This window comes from Vanessa tameamea, chromosome 2 (genome assembly GCF_037043105.1).
Source record: "Vanessa tameamea isolate UH-Manoa-2023 chromosome 2, ilVanTame1 primary haplotype, whole genome shotgun sequence".
In the NCBI taxonomy this organism is placed as follows: domain Eukaryota; kingdom Metazoa; phylum Arthropoda; class Insecta; order Lepidoptera; family Nymphalidae; genus Vanessa; species Vanessa tameamea.
Genome location: NC_087310.1, coordinates 13,310,936 through 13,334,140, shown reverse-complemented (window position 1 = coordinate 13,334,140; position 23,205 = coordinate 13,310,936). Strand labels below are relative to the sequence as shown.

Below are 23,205 nucleotides of genomic sequence, written 5' to 3'. Positions count from 1 at the left end.
TTGTGGTGGTCTAATTGCTAGATATAACGCCATTGATCCCGAGGTCCATAGTTGAAACCCCAGATCAGACCGAACAAAGTCATTAAGTTTTACAATCGAAAAATTCTCAGCGATAATCTCTAGTCTGGAAATTGGAAGTGTGCACACTCCCGTGCCTCGGAAAGTACGTAAAATCGTTGGTCCTGCGCCTGATCTCATTCCGTCAGATTTGCCGTTCCATCGGATTACGAGAGTGTACCTAAGTTTGCGCGTACACATGTGGACTATAATATATCCTGCGTACTTAGCAGATCTCTCTTGAGATTGGCCGGCTTGGACAAATCGGTTAGGATGACATCATAACTCACGCATTAAATAATAAAACTGTAAATTAAATATTTAAATAAATCATATACAGTTATTGATGCAAGATTAAACTTACTAGTTCCTTCAACAACTTAATTCAAACCATTTAATACGCAATCTTATTGATCTAGTCGCTACGAATATTATATTTTTAAACAAACTTATTAAAGAGTTTGCGTTGATTATTATAAATTTTCATTTTCGTAATTGTTTTATAATTGTCTTTGTAATGTTTCCGAAGTTCGAAAGTTAAAATTTTGTATCAGCGTCTGGCAGCTGTGTTTGTGTATTTTATATTGAAACATTAAGATGATTTTAATTTTGTTGTATTATTCATTGTTTCGAAAGTTGTTTTTACCATTTAGACGCCTCTTGAAAGATTCGTTTATTTTAACGTGCTAAGATGCTTGATGTGTTTTGTTAAATAATTTTTTTGGTCTGTCGTTGGAAATTTCCCTGCACTGATCTTCATAATTGTATATAGTTTATTATTGTATGCTAGCAATGCTCTGTTGAACAAGTCACGATATTTTCATCTGCATCCGGCTCGAAGTATCATATTTTTTATGCAAAATAATAAACTATTTCCCAATTTTATACTGAAATATATATATATTTGATTCAGTTACAAGACACCATGAATATTTTATCTGTAGAGGATGAATAGTTAATTAAAAGCCACCTAGTTAGCGTGTCGGCGACAGGTCGGTTAGTTATACAAAAAAACAAGTTTGCTTCGAGTTTGTACTGTACAGCACTCGAATATTCTTGCGGAGTTTCGAAGCCTTATCAGCAAGCTAAAATGCTGAAATCATGTAGTTAATTACTTGATGGGTAGGACTTTGTACAGGACCCTTTGAGTACATACCGCCGATTATATATTTTACAGTTAAGCAGCTATACATAGTACCTTAGTGTGTTTAGTGCAACTACAGGTACAAGAGACATAACATCTTAGTTCCCAATGTTGGTAGCGCATTGGCGATGAAATGAAAAATGGATTTATATTTGTTACGGAACCAATATCTATGGGAGGTGGACTCTAACCATTATAATGGTTTTCATCTTTATGTGAGGGTGTTGTATGTTCTTAATATTTATTATTAATATGATAGACCAAAGAAATATTTACGGAGATACATAATATTATTGTCACTAAAAAAAAAATGAAATGTATGACGTTTAAAATTCTAATTTAACAATTATTTTTTTATTATTCTACGTTTATTGCAAAAATATATATATTAATATATATATTTAATTTGCAGTCAATTGGATTGGGTTTGATGCAACGGAGCTCTTATAATCCGTTCTGTGGTAAGAGCACTCGCAGATAACAGATAATAAAACTTTAAACCTTGTTACGCGTCGGCAACTTTTATTCTATTCCGTTTTCATTTCGGGATAAAAAGATTCCTGTGTTATATATTGACCTCGGGTCAATATCCCGATATACGCTATCACGGTAAGTTTCATTAAAATCTATTCATTACTTTCGCGTTATGTTTCGTACAGACTGACAATTTGTTAAACCTTTTTTATTCTGATGGAATTTTTGAATAAACGTTTCTATTGCAAAGTTTTTTCATTTCTGTCATACGTATTGTGTTCTTTCTTATTACTTTGGTGTATACCTACAACGGTATATCCTAATATTTCATAACATTTGCACTGATTAATGATTTTGAATTTATTGGCGTACGATAATATGCCAAAAAATAATCGAACTCTCATTAAATATTGAAAACCGACCTATGACGATTCGCTGTTTTGATGCGTGTATTCTTATAGTATTCGCGTTGCTGTGACTACCTTATACATTGAATTATATTGTACTAGTTGAACCTGCGACTTTATTTGCGTGAAATTTATAAAACTTTACCTATAGTACTCAAACTGTAACTACGATTTTACCCCTCAAGGTGTAAATTAAAGTCAGCTCATGTCCTTCCCAAGACTATCCTAGCTAGTTAGAGCTGCTACCCAGAGTTGCTATCCAGACTATCTCCACACCATATTTGTCTAAATCGGTTTAGCGGCTGTAGATAGCAAACAAAGTTACTTTCGCGTTTATAATATTAGTATAGAGGGTAATATTTAGCCAGACAAGGCTCTGAAACACGCAGAATATAATGGTACTTTCATGTTAAAATATTCAGAGGATTTCCGTGATGCTTATCCAAAAAAAATATAGCTCTTTTAGCTCTTTTTTATTTTTTATAAACAGATTTTTATATACAACGACGCATATTACTTTCTGCCAATTCAGGATCGCGTCGTGTGGGAGTTTTGGAGTTACTTCTTACAGAACAGCTTCACTATAAACAGTTATTATTTTCGATGTATTATTCGGAACTGTTAATATAATAAATAATTTACTCAAATTAGTCGATGAGTTTAACAGACACGTAAATATAATATTAAATCTAATGTGACTTTATACACATTAATTCATGAGAGTGTAAGTAGTTACTGAGTTTCTTGCTTCTCGTAAAATCTCTTACAATGGTGATTGAAATGTGCCTAAAGAGCCTATTTGAATGAAGTATATTTTGAGTTTCGTTCGATAACTGCTGAACGTAGATTGTTACAACATTGTAAACGAAAGAGTTTAATTTTTTTCACAATACGAGTTCAAATTATGTACTTATATACGAATTGATTTCATGGTTCGATAGTAGTATTTATGAAATCAAAAATGATATATATAGAATAACCCGGCTTATGGTTCTCCAATTAATTGCTGTAAAGTGAGATGAGAAGTGAAGCACGTTTAATAAAAATCATCTATACAATGAGAGAGTCGAGTGATCACATGGGGAACATGTGTATTTAAGCAATGATCAAGGGTCCTAGTCCGAATAAGCATCAGAGATTTCCGCATGATTAATTTGTGTTTAAAACAAATTTCCCATTTGACAGTAAGAAAAACATTGTGAAAAAACAAATTGTCATGTATTTTATAATATTTCGTTTTAAGTACGTTCTAGTATATCCAACAAACCGCTAGAATAACATTCAAACAAATATCACGAGAGAAGCCTTTCAGCATATGCACAGCAGCGGGTTATTTCTTTTACGAATTGTACTTCATTGACATTATCTATGTATTTAGTCGATTAAGGGAACTTGATTCTATTGACTTGTCCGTTTAAATGTGCGGTCAAATGCAATAATTGTATCATGGCTGCGTGAAAGATAACTTCCTATAATTTTTTGTAACATGTCACCGTGACGTGATATTTCTAAACTTCTTGATGTGCTACCGAAGTTTACCTACGATCAACTTACGATGGGTTTGAGGTATATCATTTACATACAACTTACCTACATCTACATAGTTATCTAATGTTAAATAAATTTACTAAAGTTATAATGAAATACTAATATCTAATACTTGTACTTAAAGTTAAATATTCACGTAAAACAGAGACTACTTATACAGGGACTTCTTGGTCGTACCCGAGATCTTCTTTGGTTCGCGCCTTTTTTATTAGTCACAGAAAGAAAACGATATTTTTAACCTTTGACCGCTGGGGTCGGTTGATACAAGCTGAATACTTGCACAACGCTTTTACTAATTCCTGTACTACCGTAGTGATGTTATGTATTATAATTATTAATAATCAAAATATGATTGAATTTATTGGTAATAACATTATATGTAAACGTTAAAAATTGGAGTAAAATACTAAGATTTTCCATGTAATTTAGATTTTAACATAATTCTGTAATAATACTATCTTTACATTAACACTAACTACAAGCGACAAGGAAGAGCCGAGATGGCCCAGTGGTTAGAACGCGTGCATCTTAACCGATGATTTCGGTTCAAGCCCAGGCACGCACCACTAAATTTTCATGTGCTTAATTTGTGTTTATAATTCATCTCGTGCTCGGCGGTGAAGGAAAACATCGTGAGGAAACCTGCATGTGTCTAATTTCAACGAAATTCTGCCACATGTGTATTCCACCAACCCGCACTGGTGCAGCGTGGTGGAATATGCTCCAAGCCTTCTCCTCAAAGGGAGAGGAGGCCTTAGCCCAGCAGTGGTAAATTTACAGTGTGTGTATTTATGACAGGGACGAATTAAAGCGTCGTTAGCGTTCACGATATACCTAGACGTGTGCATGAAATGGTACGGTTCGGTAGATATATCGATGTTTATTTTTACTTACCTACATTCTAGTTATAGAACGTGGTGTTTCACACACTAGCACACATATATTTTATATCGTGTTAGACTATGTGTTAATCTTCAGTAATCTTCAGTCTTTCGCTCTTGTTTGGTACGGAATGAAGGTAAATTAAATTCAATTTTGAGTTACTTTATCACGTTGTTTAAAATTGCATTTTCTAAAGGACTCTTCTCCTTTTGGAAAAGTGTATATATTTTTTATGACATGTATAATAGACCACATGATTATGCAAGAAATATTAACAATTCCTTAGATCGCCAATGCGACACCTTTGTTAACTAAGATGTTATATCCCTTGTTTCTGAAGTTACACTGGCTTACTCAACATTTAAACCAGAACAAATTTGAGCCTTAAGAAATAACTCTTAAAAGGATGCTTAAGCACTACCTGTCAAACATAAGCTTAAAAATATCGGACTCAACGTATAGATCGAGATCGTTAATGCCGCTTTAAATTGTCATTGTCGGTCTAATGTACCCGTACAATTAACCGCGCTAAGTCCGCCTTTTGTTAAATTTATATTTGATTGTAAAATAAAGTATTTATTCAATTAAAATCTCTAATTAGCCTGTAATTATTTAAATTTATGACTTCAAAGAGCATGTACATTTGCCACAATTCTATAACAATCTCAGCAAGGATTGTTATAGAATTTGAACGTAGGCGATCCTGTTACGAGACTTCAAAGCGGAATATAAAAGAATTAAAATAAAGGTTCACGTTGCAGAGCGTTTTTCCCGGGGAATTGGGGCATTGAGCCGTTGCCATGGCGACGGTGGGGGCGGAATCAGCCTCTCGAATATAACTAGGGTGCTAATTTCATTGATTTCCACGTTGACTTTTTATATATGCTAAAATGTTAAATATTTTCTCGTATATTATAATAAAATTATGAAGGTTTAGTCTTCTTTTAATGTATTTAAACGTTTAAATAATTCTAATGAGAATTTATTTACCGGTTTCGTCATAATACTTACTGTCATAAATGTTCTTATTTTGAAAGTCTAAATTTTGACTCAAGATTATAGTTCCCAGTATTTTAGTCTGTATTTTTTGTAAGCGTCAGTTTATGTATTTCGTCTTTCATAACATAAGGTAAATTGTTATTGATTTGAGATCAGTTATTTCATATTAAACGATACGTTTTGCTAGCTGACAGGAGAATTGTGTACGAGGTGTAATTTAGAAGGTATTTTTGGATTGTTACTAACCAGACAAAAGGCTACAAACAACAGATAGCAAGATTGAATAATAATAATAAACTAACGACCCTCTATCTTAAAAATAATGGAATACGCGTATTGATTCTATAGTATATTATAAATTTAAATCGCGTAAAACTTAAAAGTTATTGTAATCAATAAATATTTTCCAAGTTCCGAATTTACCGTAAGCGAGAGTAGTAAGTTACTCTTAAATAAAAGTAAAACCTTGGTAGAGTTTTCTCGTGTTGCCCTCAAGGCAGAGTGGTGTACGGGCCTCGAGGCTTGGCCCCCTTACTCGGGCTTCTTTTATTGTAGATTTACCGACCGCTCGGATGAAAAAAATAAATAAAACACTTGCTAATTTAGCATAAGCAATAGTTACACTATTCGCGAAGTTAAAAAGAATTTATATTACATAAACTTAATTGTTTACCATATTTTTAATAACGAGTAAACAAATATAAGACAGATAAACAAAATATAGTCAGTTTATCCTAAAAAGGCCTTTACTACTTAAAAGATGATTATAAGCGATAGATATATAAAAGCGAGCCAACAGACCGATTGATCTAAAAAATCAACATTTCTTGTATCGTTTTTTGCAACGGAGAAAAATAATGTTGTGTTTAAAAATATATAAATGAGCTTTTTTTTTTTTAAACAAATGATTAACGATGGATTGCAAAAGGACGGATGTTAGGGAGAGCAATTAATTGTTCTTTAAATGTGATCTCTTGGGATTACGTATATGTTAACTCTGTGTATAAGGAATCACTTCGTATCTGTTGAAATTTTGAAAACAGAGTTAAGTAGATATACTTTTTTGATGTGTGTATCCTTAGAATGTTATGTTATAATGTATTTTCAATCATATTTATTACAAATAAATGTTAATATCACAAATCTAACGAAAACATTTTTTAATGAAGTAATTTTTTTTTTCTTATAAAAGTTTTTTTAATAGTATTTTGTATATATACACGCTGTTTATCTTGATTAAAATAAAAAATGAAAAATTAAAAAAAAAAAACAAAAATAACTATGAACGGACATAACAAAAATGGAAAGCCGACTCGATCACGATCAATAACAAAAATAAACTAAAACACTCGATTTTATTTCCGTCTACACAAATAACTGTATCAATTGAACAGTATCCAAATCTAATTATTAATTAGCTTTTGTTAAAAATCTTCTTTGTAAATTGATTTTGACTGTTATCGAATACTGGTGTTATTGTTTTTGCTGAATGTATTATCTTATAAGTCTATTGAAGTTCTGGCCAATTTAGATATACTTATTGTAAAACAATACACGCTTGTGTAATCTTTACGTCAATCTACAAACAATACAGGTTCAAATCCTAGCAAGCCTCATTCAATTTTCGTGTGCTCAATAATGAGTAAATCTTCATGAGTCGATCACAAATCTGCTACATGAGTACCCATCAATCTGCATAGGAGACATTTACGAACAGTTACTTCACTTTACTCGTTTCAGTTGATGTCATATACATAACTGCAACTTGTTTTAAAATCCTCCTAAATATGTTCCTAGTGATATGAAAAAAACCGTGTGTTCGGGAACCCCCGTCAAACGCCCATTAAACAGATACGCACGTTTGTTAAAAATCAGTCAAACGCCCATTAAACATTTTGTTTGTTAAAAATCATTAATTTAATAAGTTCTCATTAGCGATATGAGGAATGCTATTTGAAAAGCATATCAATACCGGCATCATTATTACCTTAATTGGCGTACAATGGATTTTCGCGGTCGCTCATCGTTTTAATTATGAGTAATATTTAAAATTATACCATTATGAGTACTCTGGACTATCCGCAAGGGACAATATAGCGTGGAATATAAAACTCTATGTAATTACTGTTGGTGACATGAAGATTCAATTAACACGGCTCCCTGCCCCCAACTTTGTCGATATTTTGTAACAGTTCATTACCTCCGAGGTTCTATACATAATAAATTGATGTTCGTCGTATTTATGACCACAAATCGATTTTAATATTTAATGTTTTATAATCATTATTTCGAGAAAACAAAATAGGGTGTCGTGATTTCTAGTGCAAAAGGACGTATGTCAATATTGTGTACTTTTAGGGAGAACAATTGGATATTTTTTACATGTGATCTTTTGGTATTACAGAATACGTATTAAATTAATTATTTATCTGTGTTCGATGAAAATATTAACAATGGCAGTGCTATTGTAAGAAGTCATTTCGTATCTATCTATATCTATATATCAGGAATTTTGAAACCGTCTTACGAAGATACGCTTTTGATACTTTGAATGTCATGATTATAGGCTATGTCGCATATCATATTTTCATGATATTTTATGATCGTGATCAGCGTTCAGTTTCGGGTTTCTTCTTACGGAATTGTTATAATGAAGGGTTTTGTCAGATAATCAACTTTACCTCCTTATCTAAGGTCCAAGTTGGAGAAATCGAAAGCACTAGTTGAAGGTCTCTATTTAATGGTATCTCGAAATAACTTATTGAGTCAACAGCCCAAGACCGAGCTACCTCGGTCACCGTCTGAGTTTTACCGTATACCCAAAGGGCTTTCGCGAACTTTGAGAAATACGAGTACTATCAAAATTCAATTCAGTAGGATCGATGAAATTCAAATTTTAAGCAAATATTCCGTTCAAATGATTTTCCAGTTTGATACTTAGATATTTAGCATAATGTCCTGTAGATTTAAATATCAATGACCTTCTGAAATCAAATAAAAAATGGAACTTTATATTTTCTCCGCTTCATAGTTATAATAAAAAGTTATACTTTCATAAATTCTTGTCATAGTAAATCTTAGCAGCGATTCTACATGTCGTAACTGTCAAGCCGCAAAGAATATTCAATTTAAAAGCGAGCCAACAGACCGACTAATCTAACAAACTTATAGGGTCTTGTAACGCTTTTTGTTATGGAGATTTATAGAGAATTGTTTTTGTTTATGAAATATCTATCTATGTTCTTTTAAAAGATATGAATGATATTCTTCCAGTCTTGTATTCTCTTTGTAACTATTTTATTTATTAGCACATATAGATATGTAAATGTTGAGATAATTTGTTTTATGGCTTCTATTGAGGGACGGTCAACGGGCCACCTGATGCTATGTGGTCACCACTACATACAAACATTGGCACGTTTCAAATTTTGTGCAAGCCCGTCTGAGTAGGTACCACCCACGCTTCATATATTCTATCGCCAAGCAGTTATCTTAGTATTGTTGAATTTCGATTTGAAACGAGTGAGCCGGTGTAACAACAGACACAAGTGAGAAAACATCTTAGTTTCCATGTAAAGAATGGTTGATATTCCTTACAGAGCCAATGTCTATCGGTAGAAGTGACCACTTACTTATTTACATTTGCTCATTCCCCTGCGTATTTAAATTAAAAAAAAACATTTATCATATATCTAGAAACAGGTAAAAGCTACGTGTAATCGTATAAAGGTAAAGTATCGCCCGGCAAATATCGCACTTTACACAAAGGTTAGGCTTCATCTCCTTTTAATGAGAAAGCTTGGACCTTAATCCACCGCGGTGCTCTAATGTTGGCAGATAAATGATTCAGAATTTAGTAGATAATCTACAGGAATATATTATAATCTACGAATCTCACGAGATATATATACAAGCACCATTTTGTTTCGCTTCCTAGGAACCTGTAATCTTTGATTAAGATTCAGTCCGCTATCCACTACGTCATCACGGTTCTGCTAAAATCATTTAAAGTAAAAAAAGATATAATGAAAGAGGTTTCGTATGAAAAGTCTGCATATCTTTCATGACGCAGACGCGGAATTTTTTTACCAAAAAATGTTAAAAATTCTTTTGCATTCAATTTATAACATCAAAGGGCGACAAGCACAGCGTGACGTAATCCGTCGAATTGCCGAGGATTCCGTAGCACTGAGTCTTCAAAATATAAAGCGTCTAGTTATGAAAGTGGCAAGCAGTTTTATTTAAATTGTATTCTATCAAAAACATGACACTGTTTTGAAAACTACGTTCGAAATTCGAATAGGAAAAATATTGGGATTTTAAAGTTCAATATTTCTAAAGATTACATATACAGCCTTGGATTAAGGTAAACAAACCTTAGATTTACGTATTCCATGCAATTTGAACATTGAATCGACGTAATGTCAATGGTCGAGAGCTTGAATAAAATCAAACATATTTCTTATGGATTCGCGAAAAAATGCCGGATAAGTATTTATCGGATCTTTGGAAGTAAAAGTACAATGTATAAAGTAGTCAAGCGAAGTATTATAAATAAAGATATATTCATCAAGAACTGTTTGTATAATATAGCAGAGCTATTAGCAAATCGCCTGGAATATGTAAATCTAATTAAATTTATCTATCTTATCTCTTTCTTTGATTGGAATATGACATAGTTGGACAAGACTTTAAAAGGCTATTCATAATCAAGAATATGAATTATCATATTAATTGTTTTCGGAATTTTGAGTTATAACGTCGTACTAATTAAATTAACTTCTTCATACTAATTATGAGCCGAGATGGCCCAGTTGTTAGAACGCGTGCATCTTAACCGATAATTTCAGGTTTAAGCCCAGGCAAGCACCACTGAATTTTCATGTGCTGTGTGTAATGTGTAATTTGTGTTTATAATTCATCTCGTGCTCGGCGGTGAAGGAAAACATCGTGAGGAAACCTGCATATGTCTAATTTCAACGAAATTCTGCCACATGTGTATTTCACCAACCCGCATTGGAGCAGCGTGGTGGAATATACTCCAAACCTTCTCCTCAAAGGGAGAGGAGGCCTTAGCCTAGCAATGGGAAATTTACAGGCTGCTAATGTGTAAAAAAAAAAAATAAAAAAAAAATAAATATATCTTTCTAAGTTATAGTGATTTATATTTCATTAATAATTACTTAGAAACTAAACTAAACTCATGCTACTAATGTCAGTGTTGTTCACATTCAGCAGTTATTAATTCATATTCGTATTTGACTTTCCTGATCGATTGTTTTATATTTATTTAATAGTTGATGTTTGATAATTGAACTGTTTTGAGTTTAATAGACTTCAACACTATGTAACTCACCATGAAAGCTGTGATTATACTTATATGATATTTATAATGACTGTATTAACATTTTTGTCGTAAATCTTGCCTAGAAGGCATAGTATTGGTCATATTTGTTGTACAGGAAGTTTCTACTGACGGTTACTAATTTAAAAATAATTTAATTTCTTCTTTGTTCGTACAAAATGTCAAATTAACAGTGTTTCATTTTTTTTAAATGACTGTTGTAACAAAGTGGAACTAATCTATTGGCCGATTGTTTGAAGGCGACTGACATTTTAATTAACCCGTTTGTGGAGTTAAAAGGATTTTGTAATGTAGTCTGTACCCTGGTTCATGTCCCTTCTGTGGTTCAACGAGGGCGCAGCGTAAAGTAGCATTATAAATAATCTACGGGTGTATGGACTTGTCTCTTTCGCACATTGACAGATTAACATATGTGATAGTTTTTATCTCTGTCTCGCTTATTCCGGGTTTTTTCTTTAATTATTTTCCACACTTAGTTATATTAATATCATAATCTATCTATTCAAACATAACATAACCTTGAATAGACATATTCTATCTAGATCTGAATCTATTGAATTATTTAAAACTGACAGTGATATAGTTCGATCGAATAGTTTTGACCATATATTTGTAGAGCAAGTAAATGTAATTAATCTGCATTGTAAAGATATAAATGCTACATATTTGTGTGGTATATACGTTTTTTTTATGAAAAATAATAAACTGCGTTTGGGTTCAGTCTCCAATACCAATCAAACCCCATTTTTGTATGTATGAAACTGTATTTTCTTGATGTCATCAAAGATCACCTAGTTAAATCTTTAATAATTAAATCTTTAATAGTTAAAAATTGTAAAACGTCGTATATACCTAGAGATTTAATTTATATATGAAAGTGACCTGATCCAGTAAGTGAACGCAGTTCGCATATGATGATGATAACGAAACTCCCGAAACATTAAAATCCCACAGCTTAAAAATATTGAATATGAAACAACATTCCATTTTTGCTTTAGAGATATTGAACCTTTTCTAAAGAACCTTTTTACAGAATTGTATATAAATTGGTATGTTTATAAAATATGTTCGTAATGTTCCAAGAAATAAAGTAACTGGCTAATTTTAATAGAATGCAAATCATAAACTTTAAAAACTACCCTTACTTATGAATTACGTATTTGGATTTCCTAATTTCGAAAAGCAAATGACGAAGTTTTCAACTTTTTTTTATTTGTTTGGTACTAGCTGTTGCAGTCGCTTGAGCACTAGATTAGTCGAGACCGTGCCGTTATTGCGTTCCGGTGAGCAATAAGCGAACCTTTTGTGTTGCTATGAATTGTTACGAATAACTTTTATTATTATACAATATACAAGAACACGCTAAAATTTATAATTAAGGTGCTTAAATCTAGAATTTAAAAGAATGGTCACATTATTAGAAACAAGTGAACACAGAAATATTTCATAATACTTCAAATGATACAATCAATGATCAAAAAGTTCATATAATTATACCTAAAAATATAAGTCTAAATTATAAAAACCTTTATATTTTTTAAATTGGTTTATTAATAGTACTTAATTTTTTAAAATGAGAAAGGACGTCAGTTTATTTATTGATATAAATTTTAAAGATATTATTATCTACTCTCAATTAAACTCCTTTTTTAACCTAAAACAAAGCAACGTAGAAACCGCACTAAAGCTAGTTTGTAATTTACAACTGAGACACAAAGTAGAACATGATGGTACAAATTTAATAATTTTAGATTAATCCATTATTTCAAACACATGAGACCTTGTTTCCCTTAATAATAACAACATGATGAATGAGACGCGGAATTGTCTAATAAATTTGAACACAATGATCAAACTCCTTAAACGAACATGTCTTTTAATTAAAATCGTTACGGCATCTTGAAACTATTACACGTAAAACGGCCCATTGTACCCTTGAATTCCCAAGGATATGAATCACCTGGTTTAACGGCTTCGCGTATTCCATCTCCCTCGCGTAAACTAATCCAGCCATACACGAATTATACCTGTCGCATTCGCACCTTCGTATATCACGTTCACAAGAGCGATCTAAGCCCCTAAAATGAGTGTTTATTGCTGGTCCTTCAAGCCGGACTCTTGTGAATTTCTGAGGACTGCTCAAACGAAATTGCACTTTTTGTCTTTAGTTTAGGTGTGGTCATAAATTAACCATTTCGAGAGGTTCAGGTGCGTGGCTAAAGGTTTTATCCAGTCGTAACTCTTCGGAGCGGGTCGCTTCGAGTATCCAACAAGGATTTGCGCAATTTGTTGCGGGTAGTTCCTAGAGCTCCAGCGGTCGTTTGTAAAGCCGGCGCTAAGTTACTGACCCTATGAATTATATAAGAGACTCGTATACTAAAAAGGCAGAGGTATCCGACGCAAATAAAATGTAACAAAACGACCTTAAAGCTTTAAAAACTGAAATATTCATCAAAGGGATCTAATATACGTTTTCTACAAGCAAACATGGAGTTTACATCGGTCACGTCCAATAAAAGTGAGTGGAAGGCGGGTCCAATTAGCAAGTACAAACGCGTGAACAAAAGAAATACAGAGAGAAAAAATAGACACAGAAAAGATCGCAGCTCTAGATAAAGCTTTTTAAAATACAGGAATTTTTCATTTGAATTCACCGCGACGTCGTCTCTATTGTCTGCCCAAAATTTGGTTAGATTATGTTCAACATTTTGGTTTTGACAAGTAGGTTCAATATCCTGTTTATTATACATAACGTTTGTAGGATGTTATCATTTTGTTCTAGTTATGTATGTCGAAGAGTATTATATCTTCTTACTAAGTAATATTCATTCTTGTATATATAGGCCTTCAAATGGTTATTTATACCTTTTTTATTATTTGTTTTAAAGTTTTAAGATTTAAATTCGAATTTGTTTGCTCTGATGACTTTGACTTAGTGCACTTGAAATTATTCTTATATCATACGCAACAATTGACTTTTGTCTTTAGTATTTTTAATACCTTTGTTACGGTTATTAGTAAATTATTATAAGTGCAAGTTTTATATTCACACGTAGCTAATTATGAATTTGTTTACAGTATCGGAGCAAGGACCGCACGAGAAGCGTCTACTGAACAGTCTTCTCAACTCCTACAATACATTGGAGCGGCCGGTAGCCAACGAGAGTGAACCGTTAGAGGTCAAGTTTGGACTCACGCTGCAACAGATCATTGACGTGGTAGGTTTCATTCTAGAATTTGGTAATAAGAATAATTTTACAAGTATTTAATAATATTATTTACAGTGGTAATTAAAGGTCTTTAGAAATTTTGAATTTTCAAGCAATTCTAATCTTGTCATATGCAGAATAACATCGATTTAAATATGGAAATATAAACGTTTACGTTACAATAGTAGTAGGAACTATAATAACGATCACTGAAGTACAAAATTATACAAATATTATTTAGAAGGTCATAAAGATGCTCGTACTAATGAGCTCATGTCTCGAGTATTAATTTCATGGAAGTTTATTAATATTGTATTATATATTATGTTTAGATGATATCTATTATTTTTTTTATTTTAAAAATAGTTACTTTTATCACGTGTCTAGAGATTGAAAGGAACGCAGTCGAAGCTGGGGACTTTTATTAATATTTCGCAAAATTAAAATTGCGCCTGCATTGTGTGTCTTACTTTGTCGTTTTGCGACGGCCGGCGAAGGTTTTGTTGGCAATACTCAACAGAATCGCGAAGAAAATTAAATCCATGTCAAAATTTAATTTTGCGAACTTTTTTTTACTAAAAATTTACTGATTAGCAATTAAATAGCTGTAAGGTTAAAGGGTACTTTAAATTTGAATTACTTTACCGTCTATATCGATTGAATTGATTTCAGTAATGCTATTCTGTAAGATCTTACGTTGTATCTCATTTGCGAAATGTTGAACATCGAATAACGGTGATACGCAATTTTAATCCTTAAAGTTATATAATTATAATTAACATCGCTTAGCTGATTGTGCTGACTTTAGATTTTGTTCTTACAGAATAGTTCTACTGCTACATAAACCGACAGAATTGAAATGTCATACATTACATTTCAATTCTGCCGGTTAGCTTAAGTATATGTGTTGATAGTTTCATACGGTATTTACTTATGAAAGACAGAGATTTCGCTTCATAAAATGTGTTGTTTAGTTATTAACAAATACTACATAACTTCGACTGGATCTGGATGGATATATATTTGGTGTGTATTTTATTTATGATATATGATACCATCCAAGTACAGAGGAGAAGGGATCTCGAAACTGTCTTGTCAAGTTGGTCAGATAAGTTAGCCGGTTTGAGTTAGCTTATGATTTGCGTGTGAAAATCACCAAGTATGTCGGATGCATTTATCTTCTGCGCTGAGATTAATGACGGCCGTCCGGTAGCTGCGGTCTGGGAGGGTTCCGTCTAAGTAACTTCAGCGACTTGCTAACTTGTGACGTCAGTGTACTCAGATTAAGGGTGGGCAACTACGTGATAAAAGTGAATCCTTCAAACGTTACATATAGAAACGTTGCTCCCAGATCGTGATATGTTACTCTTATCGCAATCAATCACTTGAAAAACTGACCAAGATTTCGGGTTCATCGTGAAATGGTTCCGATTTTTTCTTGAACATATCTTATTATGTTATGTCATGTTTGGTTTAAACGTTTTTAAAAATTTCATATGTAATTGTTTACCCTTAATACAATTTGTAATTAAATTGAATTGAAAACGTTATGTCGTATCGAATTCGTTACTGATCATTAATTTTAATTATTTCATTTCATTCAGTAAAATATTACGGGCAGACGTTATTTTAATTATATATATTTAAAAAAATAATAACTTACCTTAGCAAGTGATAATATTTAAATGTTATTTAAATATTTTATATTATTAATTTTTAAACTCAATTCGAAGTCGAGAGACGAAGTAAACTAGATACGTTATTAAGTAGTTTAGCATAGATAGCTTACTAATGTATATTTAAAATCGAAATTTAATATAAATTTTATGTAATAAAATATATTTACACTAATATTATAAACGCAATAATGATTCAGGTAAACTATTGAACGGAATTTGATGGAATTGGGTGTGAAGGAAGCTTGAACCCTAAGAATAATTCCCGAAGACGAGGGCACGGACGAAAACTAGTTTACTATATAAGCAAACGGAATATGCTTTTGTAATTTAATAAAATGTACAATTAATAGTTATATGTATGTACATTACACGCGAATGTATACGCAGATAAAATCTTTGCCGTGTGTCTTATCTGTGGCCAGAGAATATTCCGCGATTAAAAACACGAAAACGGTATAATATCGTTATTTTTTTATTGTTCTATATGTTGTAAGTGTCGCAAGGCCTTTGTGCTGGTCAACTTAGATTGCGCGCACTGCAAACTTCTTTTATAAGAACACATTTACACAGATTTAAAGTTTATAATATTTACTGTAACAATTTATACATTATATTATTGTAAAAAATCCGATAAATGTATTATTTTAATATTTATATTACGTGCAGTACGTTTGTTACCGTTCCGAGAGAAATTGTTTTTTTTTTTTTATTTGGTAACAGTGACTAAGTTTTTAATGAAATGATGCAATGATTGGGTATCAGTATTTAAATTTATTATATCATACGGAAAATTAATAGCGCGGAAATAGCGGATTTCGTTCTGTATTTTTAATTATATTAGAAAAACAGTAAATAGGCCAGCTGATGGTAGCTGTTACCTCTGGACATAGTATTGGTATTATATAAAATGCTATCTGCGCGCAGCAGGTTTAACCGCGTGGAAAATATTCTCATTGTTACGACTTGAGTTACTTATATTGGGATTACGCGTTGGCAATTTATTTATTTTGCAATAAAATATATCTCATATAACTCCAGTGTACTTTCCTTATCATTAACTCATAGAATCGTCTCAATTGTTCCGGATATTTTAGGATAAGAGGAAATCAAACGCTACGTAATATTAGTAAAGATAAATCATTCGTTTTCAATTTGCTGCCTGTTTATAAGCCTTCATTCCTAACTATCATTCGTTCGTTATTTTATATAATCATATAGTTACTTCTATTATCTGTAAGACAAACGGTTTAAATCTAAACAAATACTACAGTGTTTTCAAGTATTCTCAAGGATTATAAAATGTCATGTTCACGATAAAAATTCTGACAAATGTCAGAAGAAATTTTGATAAAGGGTAATGTGGCAGTAGAGTAGAGTAGAGTGGCTAGTAGAGTAGGTAATACGTCATTCACCTATTATATTATTACAAGAAGTCTTATTTTGAGTAACATGGTCTGTATTATTTATAATATTAATTGAAATATTAAGTAGAGGAACAAAACCGTCTTTGTTTTCCGTTTGGAGGCTAATTAACATTCCGTTTCAATATTTTCGTAAAACCAGCAAATAAAATAGAGTCGAATGTGTTTGCATTCACGAGAAATTTCACTTCGGCTTTTTATTTTTTTACAGAAAGCGGTATACCTTTTTCACGTGAACTGACAGACGTCCGATATCTTTGCCTCTGCCACGAAATTCAATAGAACGAAAAACGAACTGTAAAGAATCAGTACAAAATACGGTTATTTGATATAAAATCCGTACGTTTCGTATTGTTAGAAAGCATTTTTCTTTTCAATAAAAATAATGTTTCCTCGGAGAGTAAAATTACAGTTGATAAGGAAATCATTTCAAAATAGTTCTTTGTTATATTTCTATATAAATAAGTGTGTAAAGTTAATAGATTGAACATTAACAAAGTATTTTATTGTTATTATTATGTTACGAATGAGAACACTAATTGTTTATATAATATTAAGAGATGATCGATATTGTCTATAGACAAAATGTTGAAGTACGATTACATGAAATAAATTTATTTGCATATTTATTCAATGAATATAAATAACGTGCGCATAAAGTGAAAATTTCTATAAATATTTACTATTTAGAAATACGAGTATTAATTAACTTATAAATATTAGCTTCATTATGACGAATAAACAAGGAGTTCAAAACTAATAACGTTATTTCAATTAATATGATTTAATTAGTATGATAAAAAACATTCTTCTATATTATCAAAGTGAGTGTTATGTTATGATTTTATGAAGCATTAAATTATTATAGGTGTTGTAGTTTACTTGGCGGTAGAGTATTGTACAAGCCCGTTTGGGTAGGTTCCAAACAGAAAGATTCTACCTCAAAACAGTAATACTTTGTATTGTTTTATTACGGTTTGAAGGCTTGAATGAGTAGTAGTAGTCGGTTTATGGGCTGTAATGTTTGATTAACAAGAAACTGAATGATTAATATTTCTTACAACCCCAAAGTCTACGGGCTGTTGTGACCACTTACTATCAGGTCACCCATTTTTCTACCTATTTGATAAACAAAGAAAGTTGAGGTAAGAAGACTCTTTGCAGCTGCGTCCGATGACCTCGACTCCTTTTTAATTTATAAAAAAGTAAAAGATTATGCAAAGAAAAAAAAACAACAAATTCGTCTTGTAGGTTAACTTAATCTTGTCTGAGTGTGTATTTAATAAAAACAGAAGCCGTTATGCAAGCTATAAGTGATTTAAGCTGGCTTGGTCTATCGCCAACTCCCTGAATGTCATGTCATGAATAGTTCTACAGATCATGTTCAACACAGCTCAGAGTGTTATACAAGCTATAGCGGCCAGTTTCAAGCTTTCTAGCTGAATTAAATGATATTGTCGAATGTTAAGATTAAATCGCCCCTACAAGGTTACAGCAAATCCGATAAGAAATATTATTCTATCATTGATGTAAATTACCTGGGGCTTTGATCAAGACGGTCCGGGTACTACTAGTAGTACTCAGTATTGTTGTGTTCCGGTTTGAAGAGAGAGTGAGTGTACCACAGTTCTACCACAGGCAATTGGGTCACTTTACAGGTAAGTGGTCACCACCGGCCATAGACATTAGCACTGTAATAAATATTAATCATTGCTTAAATCACGCCATTGCGCCACCAACCTTGGGAGCTAAGATATTATGCCCCTTGTGTCTGCACTTACACTGGTTCACTCACCCTTCAAACCTGTATACAACAATACTAAGTTTTGCTGTTTGGCGGTAGAATATCTGATGAGTAACTACCTAGACGGGTTTGCACAAAGTCCTAACACCACGTCAAATCCAAAATGTTGCCGGTCGTAGCCGAAATCAGACACGACATCATGTTTGACCATCGACGCTTAGCTAAGGTTTAAGACATAGATTTGAAATTCGTAGAAAACTTCACTTTATGATGTATATATCGGTGTTATATTTTGATCTCAATGAATTGAGGAGTTTTCTAATCATCATTCAAAACCCGCATTACATAGTATAGTTTCACCACAATACTTTATTTATAATAGCAAAATTTATCTGCGTAACTCAGACCGAATTACCATTTAACATGCACACCGGAATAAAATTAGTCTAAATTTATTATAACCTAGCAATTTATTCAACCAATCAATGTGGTAAATATATTAAACTAGCTAGATTTCATATAATATGTAACGAATTCAAAATATACGATTTAAAATACAGACTTGAAATAAACCGGTTTGGACTGGTTCAGTTTTGACGTCTCCTCGCTCCAGGAACAAAGGATTCTTCCGTAACGCCGCAGGTTGTATTCGCTGACTTCTTTAATGTTTCAGTGTAACTTTGTGAGTTCGCTTTCGTGGAGCTAACTGAATTTCGGATTCCATTTGCAGTCTGGTTAGTTCTTTGTTGACACACTTTTGTTACAAGTGTCGAAATCTTGGTACTTGCTTCGTTGAAAAGTTTAATTGCATCGCCAGTTATAAAACTTTCTTTTTAAATACTTTCTTGTTATTTCAGTAACAGGATACTTTGTTTTTTGTTAAATGCTATTGTTTCAGATGATGTCAAAAATAATATCTATCGAACGAAAACTATTTTAAAATGCGTAGGTCCAGTTTAATCTAAAAGCCAAAACAATACACTAATTATGTTTCCAATCAGTAGGTTATAAGGCAATGAGATTTCATTTTTAACACACAAACATTTTTGATAATATTGAAGCTAAGGACTATATAACAATTTCCCTTAATTTTTTTTATAATTATTCGATACTATTTATCGCAGGCTTTGTTTTAAGGGTTGATCATCAGGCGTTTGGTATAAAAAAGCAGTTTATACACTTGGGGTTCAAGCTTCCTGCGTACCATATTCGTCAAACTCGGTATAGTGGTTTGCCTATTCAAGAGTAACAGACAGTTAGGCTGAATTACTTTCGCAATTTTGAAATTAGAATAGATTACTCGCGCGTCTCCTATTGTACGTTGACGGTTCTTTACTAGAAACCTTCATGCTAGTTTCGACAACAACTTTACTAAGTTTCAACTCGACAAAGAAACATTAATATTCAAATAATATATAGATAAAATATGTGTATTAGAAATAGGGTAAAAATCTCAGTCAATTCGGTTAACTCCAGGGTCGGGTAGGGTAGGATATGTACTAAAACAGCTTATCGTCAGCGTAATCGTTGTCCATTTTGTAATATATTTTTACAAGAGGTTTAGAATGAGTACCTTATTTTTCTTTCTTCGTTTTTCTGAAACGTTAATCAAATTCAATTTGGCTTTAATATAAATTGTCATTGGTTGATTACAGTCGATGACGCCATAGGCTACCAATGATAAGAGATAAAAGCCACGTAACTCAAGTTGCTTACATCTGAAGTATTAAATATGAGGAGGGGGGGTTACAGTCGATGACGCCATAGGCTACCAATGACAAGAGATAAAAGCCACGTAACTCAAGTTGCTTACATCTGAAGTATTAAATATGAGGGGGGGGTCTTACATCTGAAGTATTAAATATGAGGGGAGGGTCTTATATAGAATGTTGGATGAAACAAAGGAAGTCCTTTCCACTATATATATAACTTAAATTAATTTATAGTTCACGTTCGATGAATATTATTATGAATTTGTGTCAATAGTCTTATATATTATTAAGATGAAAACAAACAAAATTACGTTATCGTGTCACACATCGTTACCTAAGTCTAATATCACAGTCTTTTGCCGGAGGATTAAGGAATACCTCCCATTGCCATCTATTTGATTATAATTTACTCTTTCTATGACTTCAATTTTGATTTCTTATTTAATTAAATATATTTTGTTTAAGAATTCATAGTAAGTAGCTGTTAAACAATACAATGTGTAATTTCATATGTGTAAACTTCCTTTGTTTCATTGTACATTTAATAATACAAAATATCAGAAATATTTTCAAATAACTTTTTCCATAAAGTAGAATAAGCAAAACATATAACGTTCTCGTATTTGAATAGAAAGAGTTTGAGTACAACGTTTATGTGAAAGATCAACAGAAAAATACATCGCTTTACAGTATTGGCAGAAAGGCAGAAATATATATAATAAAAAAATATTTATTTATTTCTATGTCACAACTGACAAATAAACAATAACAATGTAAGATTAAATCTAACTCGAATGAAACACTTTTGTCTAAACTAGATAAAACAAAATCTATATTACAAACAACAGCTACACAAATTTCTATTTCTTATTTTAATGATCACATTAAGTACATTATGATGTCTTAAGAAATAATTAAAATAAGGTAAGAAACAAAAATAAATAAAAAAAAGTCCAAATTAAAGTATCCATGCGAGAGCAATTAAATTTATTAGTATATGTGAGTGAGGGCTGGGCTGACTGGAAGGCTACAATTATAAACATAAAATATTCATTTTCGTCTTAAAATATAAACGTGTAAACATAATCGAACACTTTACATAAAAACTAGTGATTATGCGGACACGTCATAGCGAACCATTCTTCCATTATTAGAAAAGTATGACCGATTAATTTCTCCAGTTCCTCCTCCCAACAATGCTTAACAAAAACTTGTTTCCTATTTCCCTATTCAGCACTTGTCTCATTTTATACTTACACTTACACTTAAATTGTAAAAGTGGTCTCCATCGCACTAATCCCTCCTTTGTACCTCGTGCCCGCTTTGACTCGAGCAATATCGTAAGATGCAGTTTCATTTTCTTATTGTCCACTATCTATTCAATCGGAAGCTTGGTTGTAATCCGTAAATCTTGTAATATTTTTTATTCTTTAAGAATATGATTTGTTTCTTTTGTTTTGGTCTACGTTATGTTTACTTCCTTATTATATATTATAAAATATCAAAATGTAAAAGAATATGCATTAAGACTGTTATAGTTATTTGGATGATGTGTTCACATCCTTATGCTTAAAGGAGATACAGTTATTGTTATTAGTAATAAGAATTCAAGACAAATTCAAAGATTAGAGTAAAAATTTAGTTTGTTTTTTATTACAAACTTTATCGTCTTTACTGTCTTTGCCTGAGATTTTTTTAATTTTTCATTACTTTTTTTAAATTATTAACTACTAATAAGTGTTGGATACTATTTTATTTACCTAGAAACATGTTGAAATTCATAAACAGACAAAAGTTAAACTTGATTTATTTTTGGTCTCGGTTTTAATACCAGTCTAAGATGAATATTTTCGCAAAATGTTTTACGTTCCAAGATATTAAAAATATCTTATTTATCTAAATACGATCAATAAAATCATTCGTATTCTAAACTAATTAAACGAAGATCATAACTTATTCCTAGAAACTTGATTTGAAATGATTTAAAATGTAACCGATGTTACGTTAATGGAGTAGCTATTAGCGTAATTGAATGAAAATTACGGCACTTAGGCAATAAAGAACCCAAAGATATAAGAACCGTTTATGGAAACACTGAATTTCAATACGGTATCAAAGCTCGTTTCTTGGTACCGTGCCAGAAAATGTAAATCGCATTGAAAGAAAAACATTATCATGTCTCGTAGTTTTCGGGACACGTAATCCTCTTTTCAACTTGTTTGTGTCAACTCGCTGGTGTATCGTCAATTATGTAAATTAATATATTTTTACGTACAGTAAAAAATATAACAGAGTAAGATAAAAATACTTCCATTTATTTCGTACATTTTTAAAAAAAAATCTGCATTGTAACGTTGTATAATTAAAATTAATTAGTCGCATGACATATTAACTGAAAATAATTGCATATTTATGCCTGTGAAAATAACGTCTGCCCATTCTTACATCTTAAGTACAGGAAATACCAAAATGTTACAAATTTACGTACATAAGATTAGGTTTTTTACAGGTCAGTAACTTATTCATTTGAATAGTAAGCATTCCGGATGCGACTGAAAAACTCT

General features: G+C 31.9%; 1 protein-coding gene across 25 annotated transcripts in view; it reads left to right on the top strand.

Annotated features, from left to right (window-relative positions):
* Window positions 1–23,205, top strand: part of LOC113394061 (neuronal acetylcholine receptor subunit alpha-7) — a 105,273-nt gene that overhangs the window by 55,584 nt on the left and 26,484 nt on the right. For all 25 annotated transcript variants that reach the window (XM_026631242.2, XM_026631241.2, XM_064215154.1 and 22 more), the window contains exon 2: window positions 13,955–14,094. In XM_026631242.2, coding sequence (XP_026487027.1) covers window positions 13,955–14,094 — 140 coding nt within the window. The remainder of the gene's footprint in view (window positions 1–13,954; window positions 14,095–23,205) is intronic.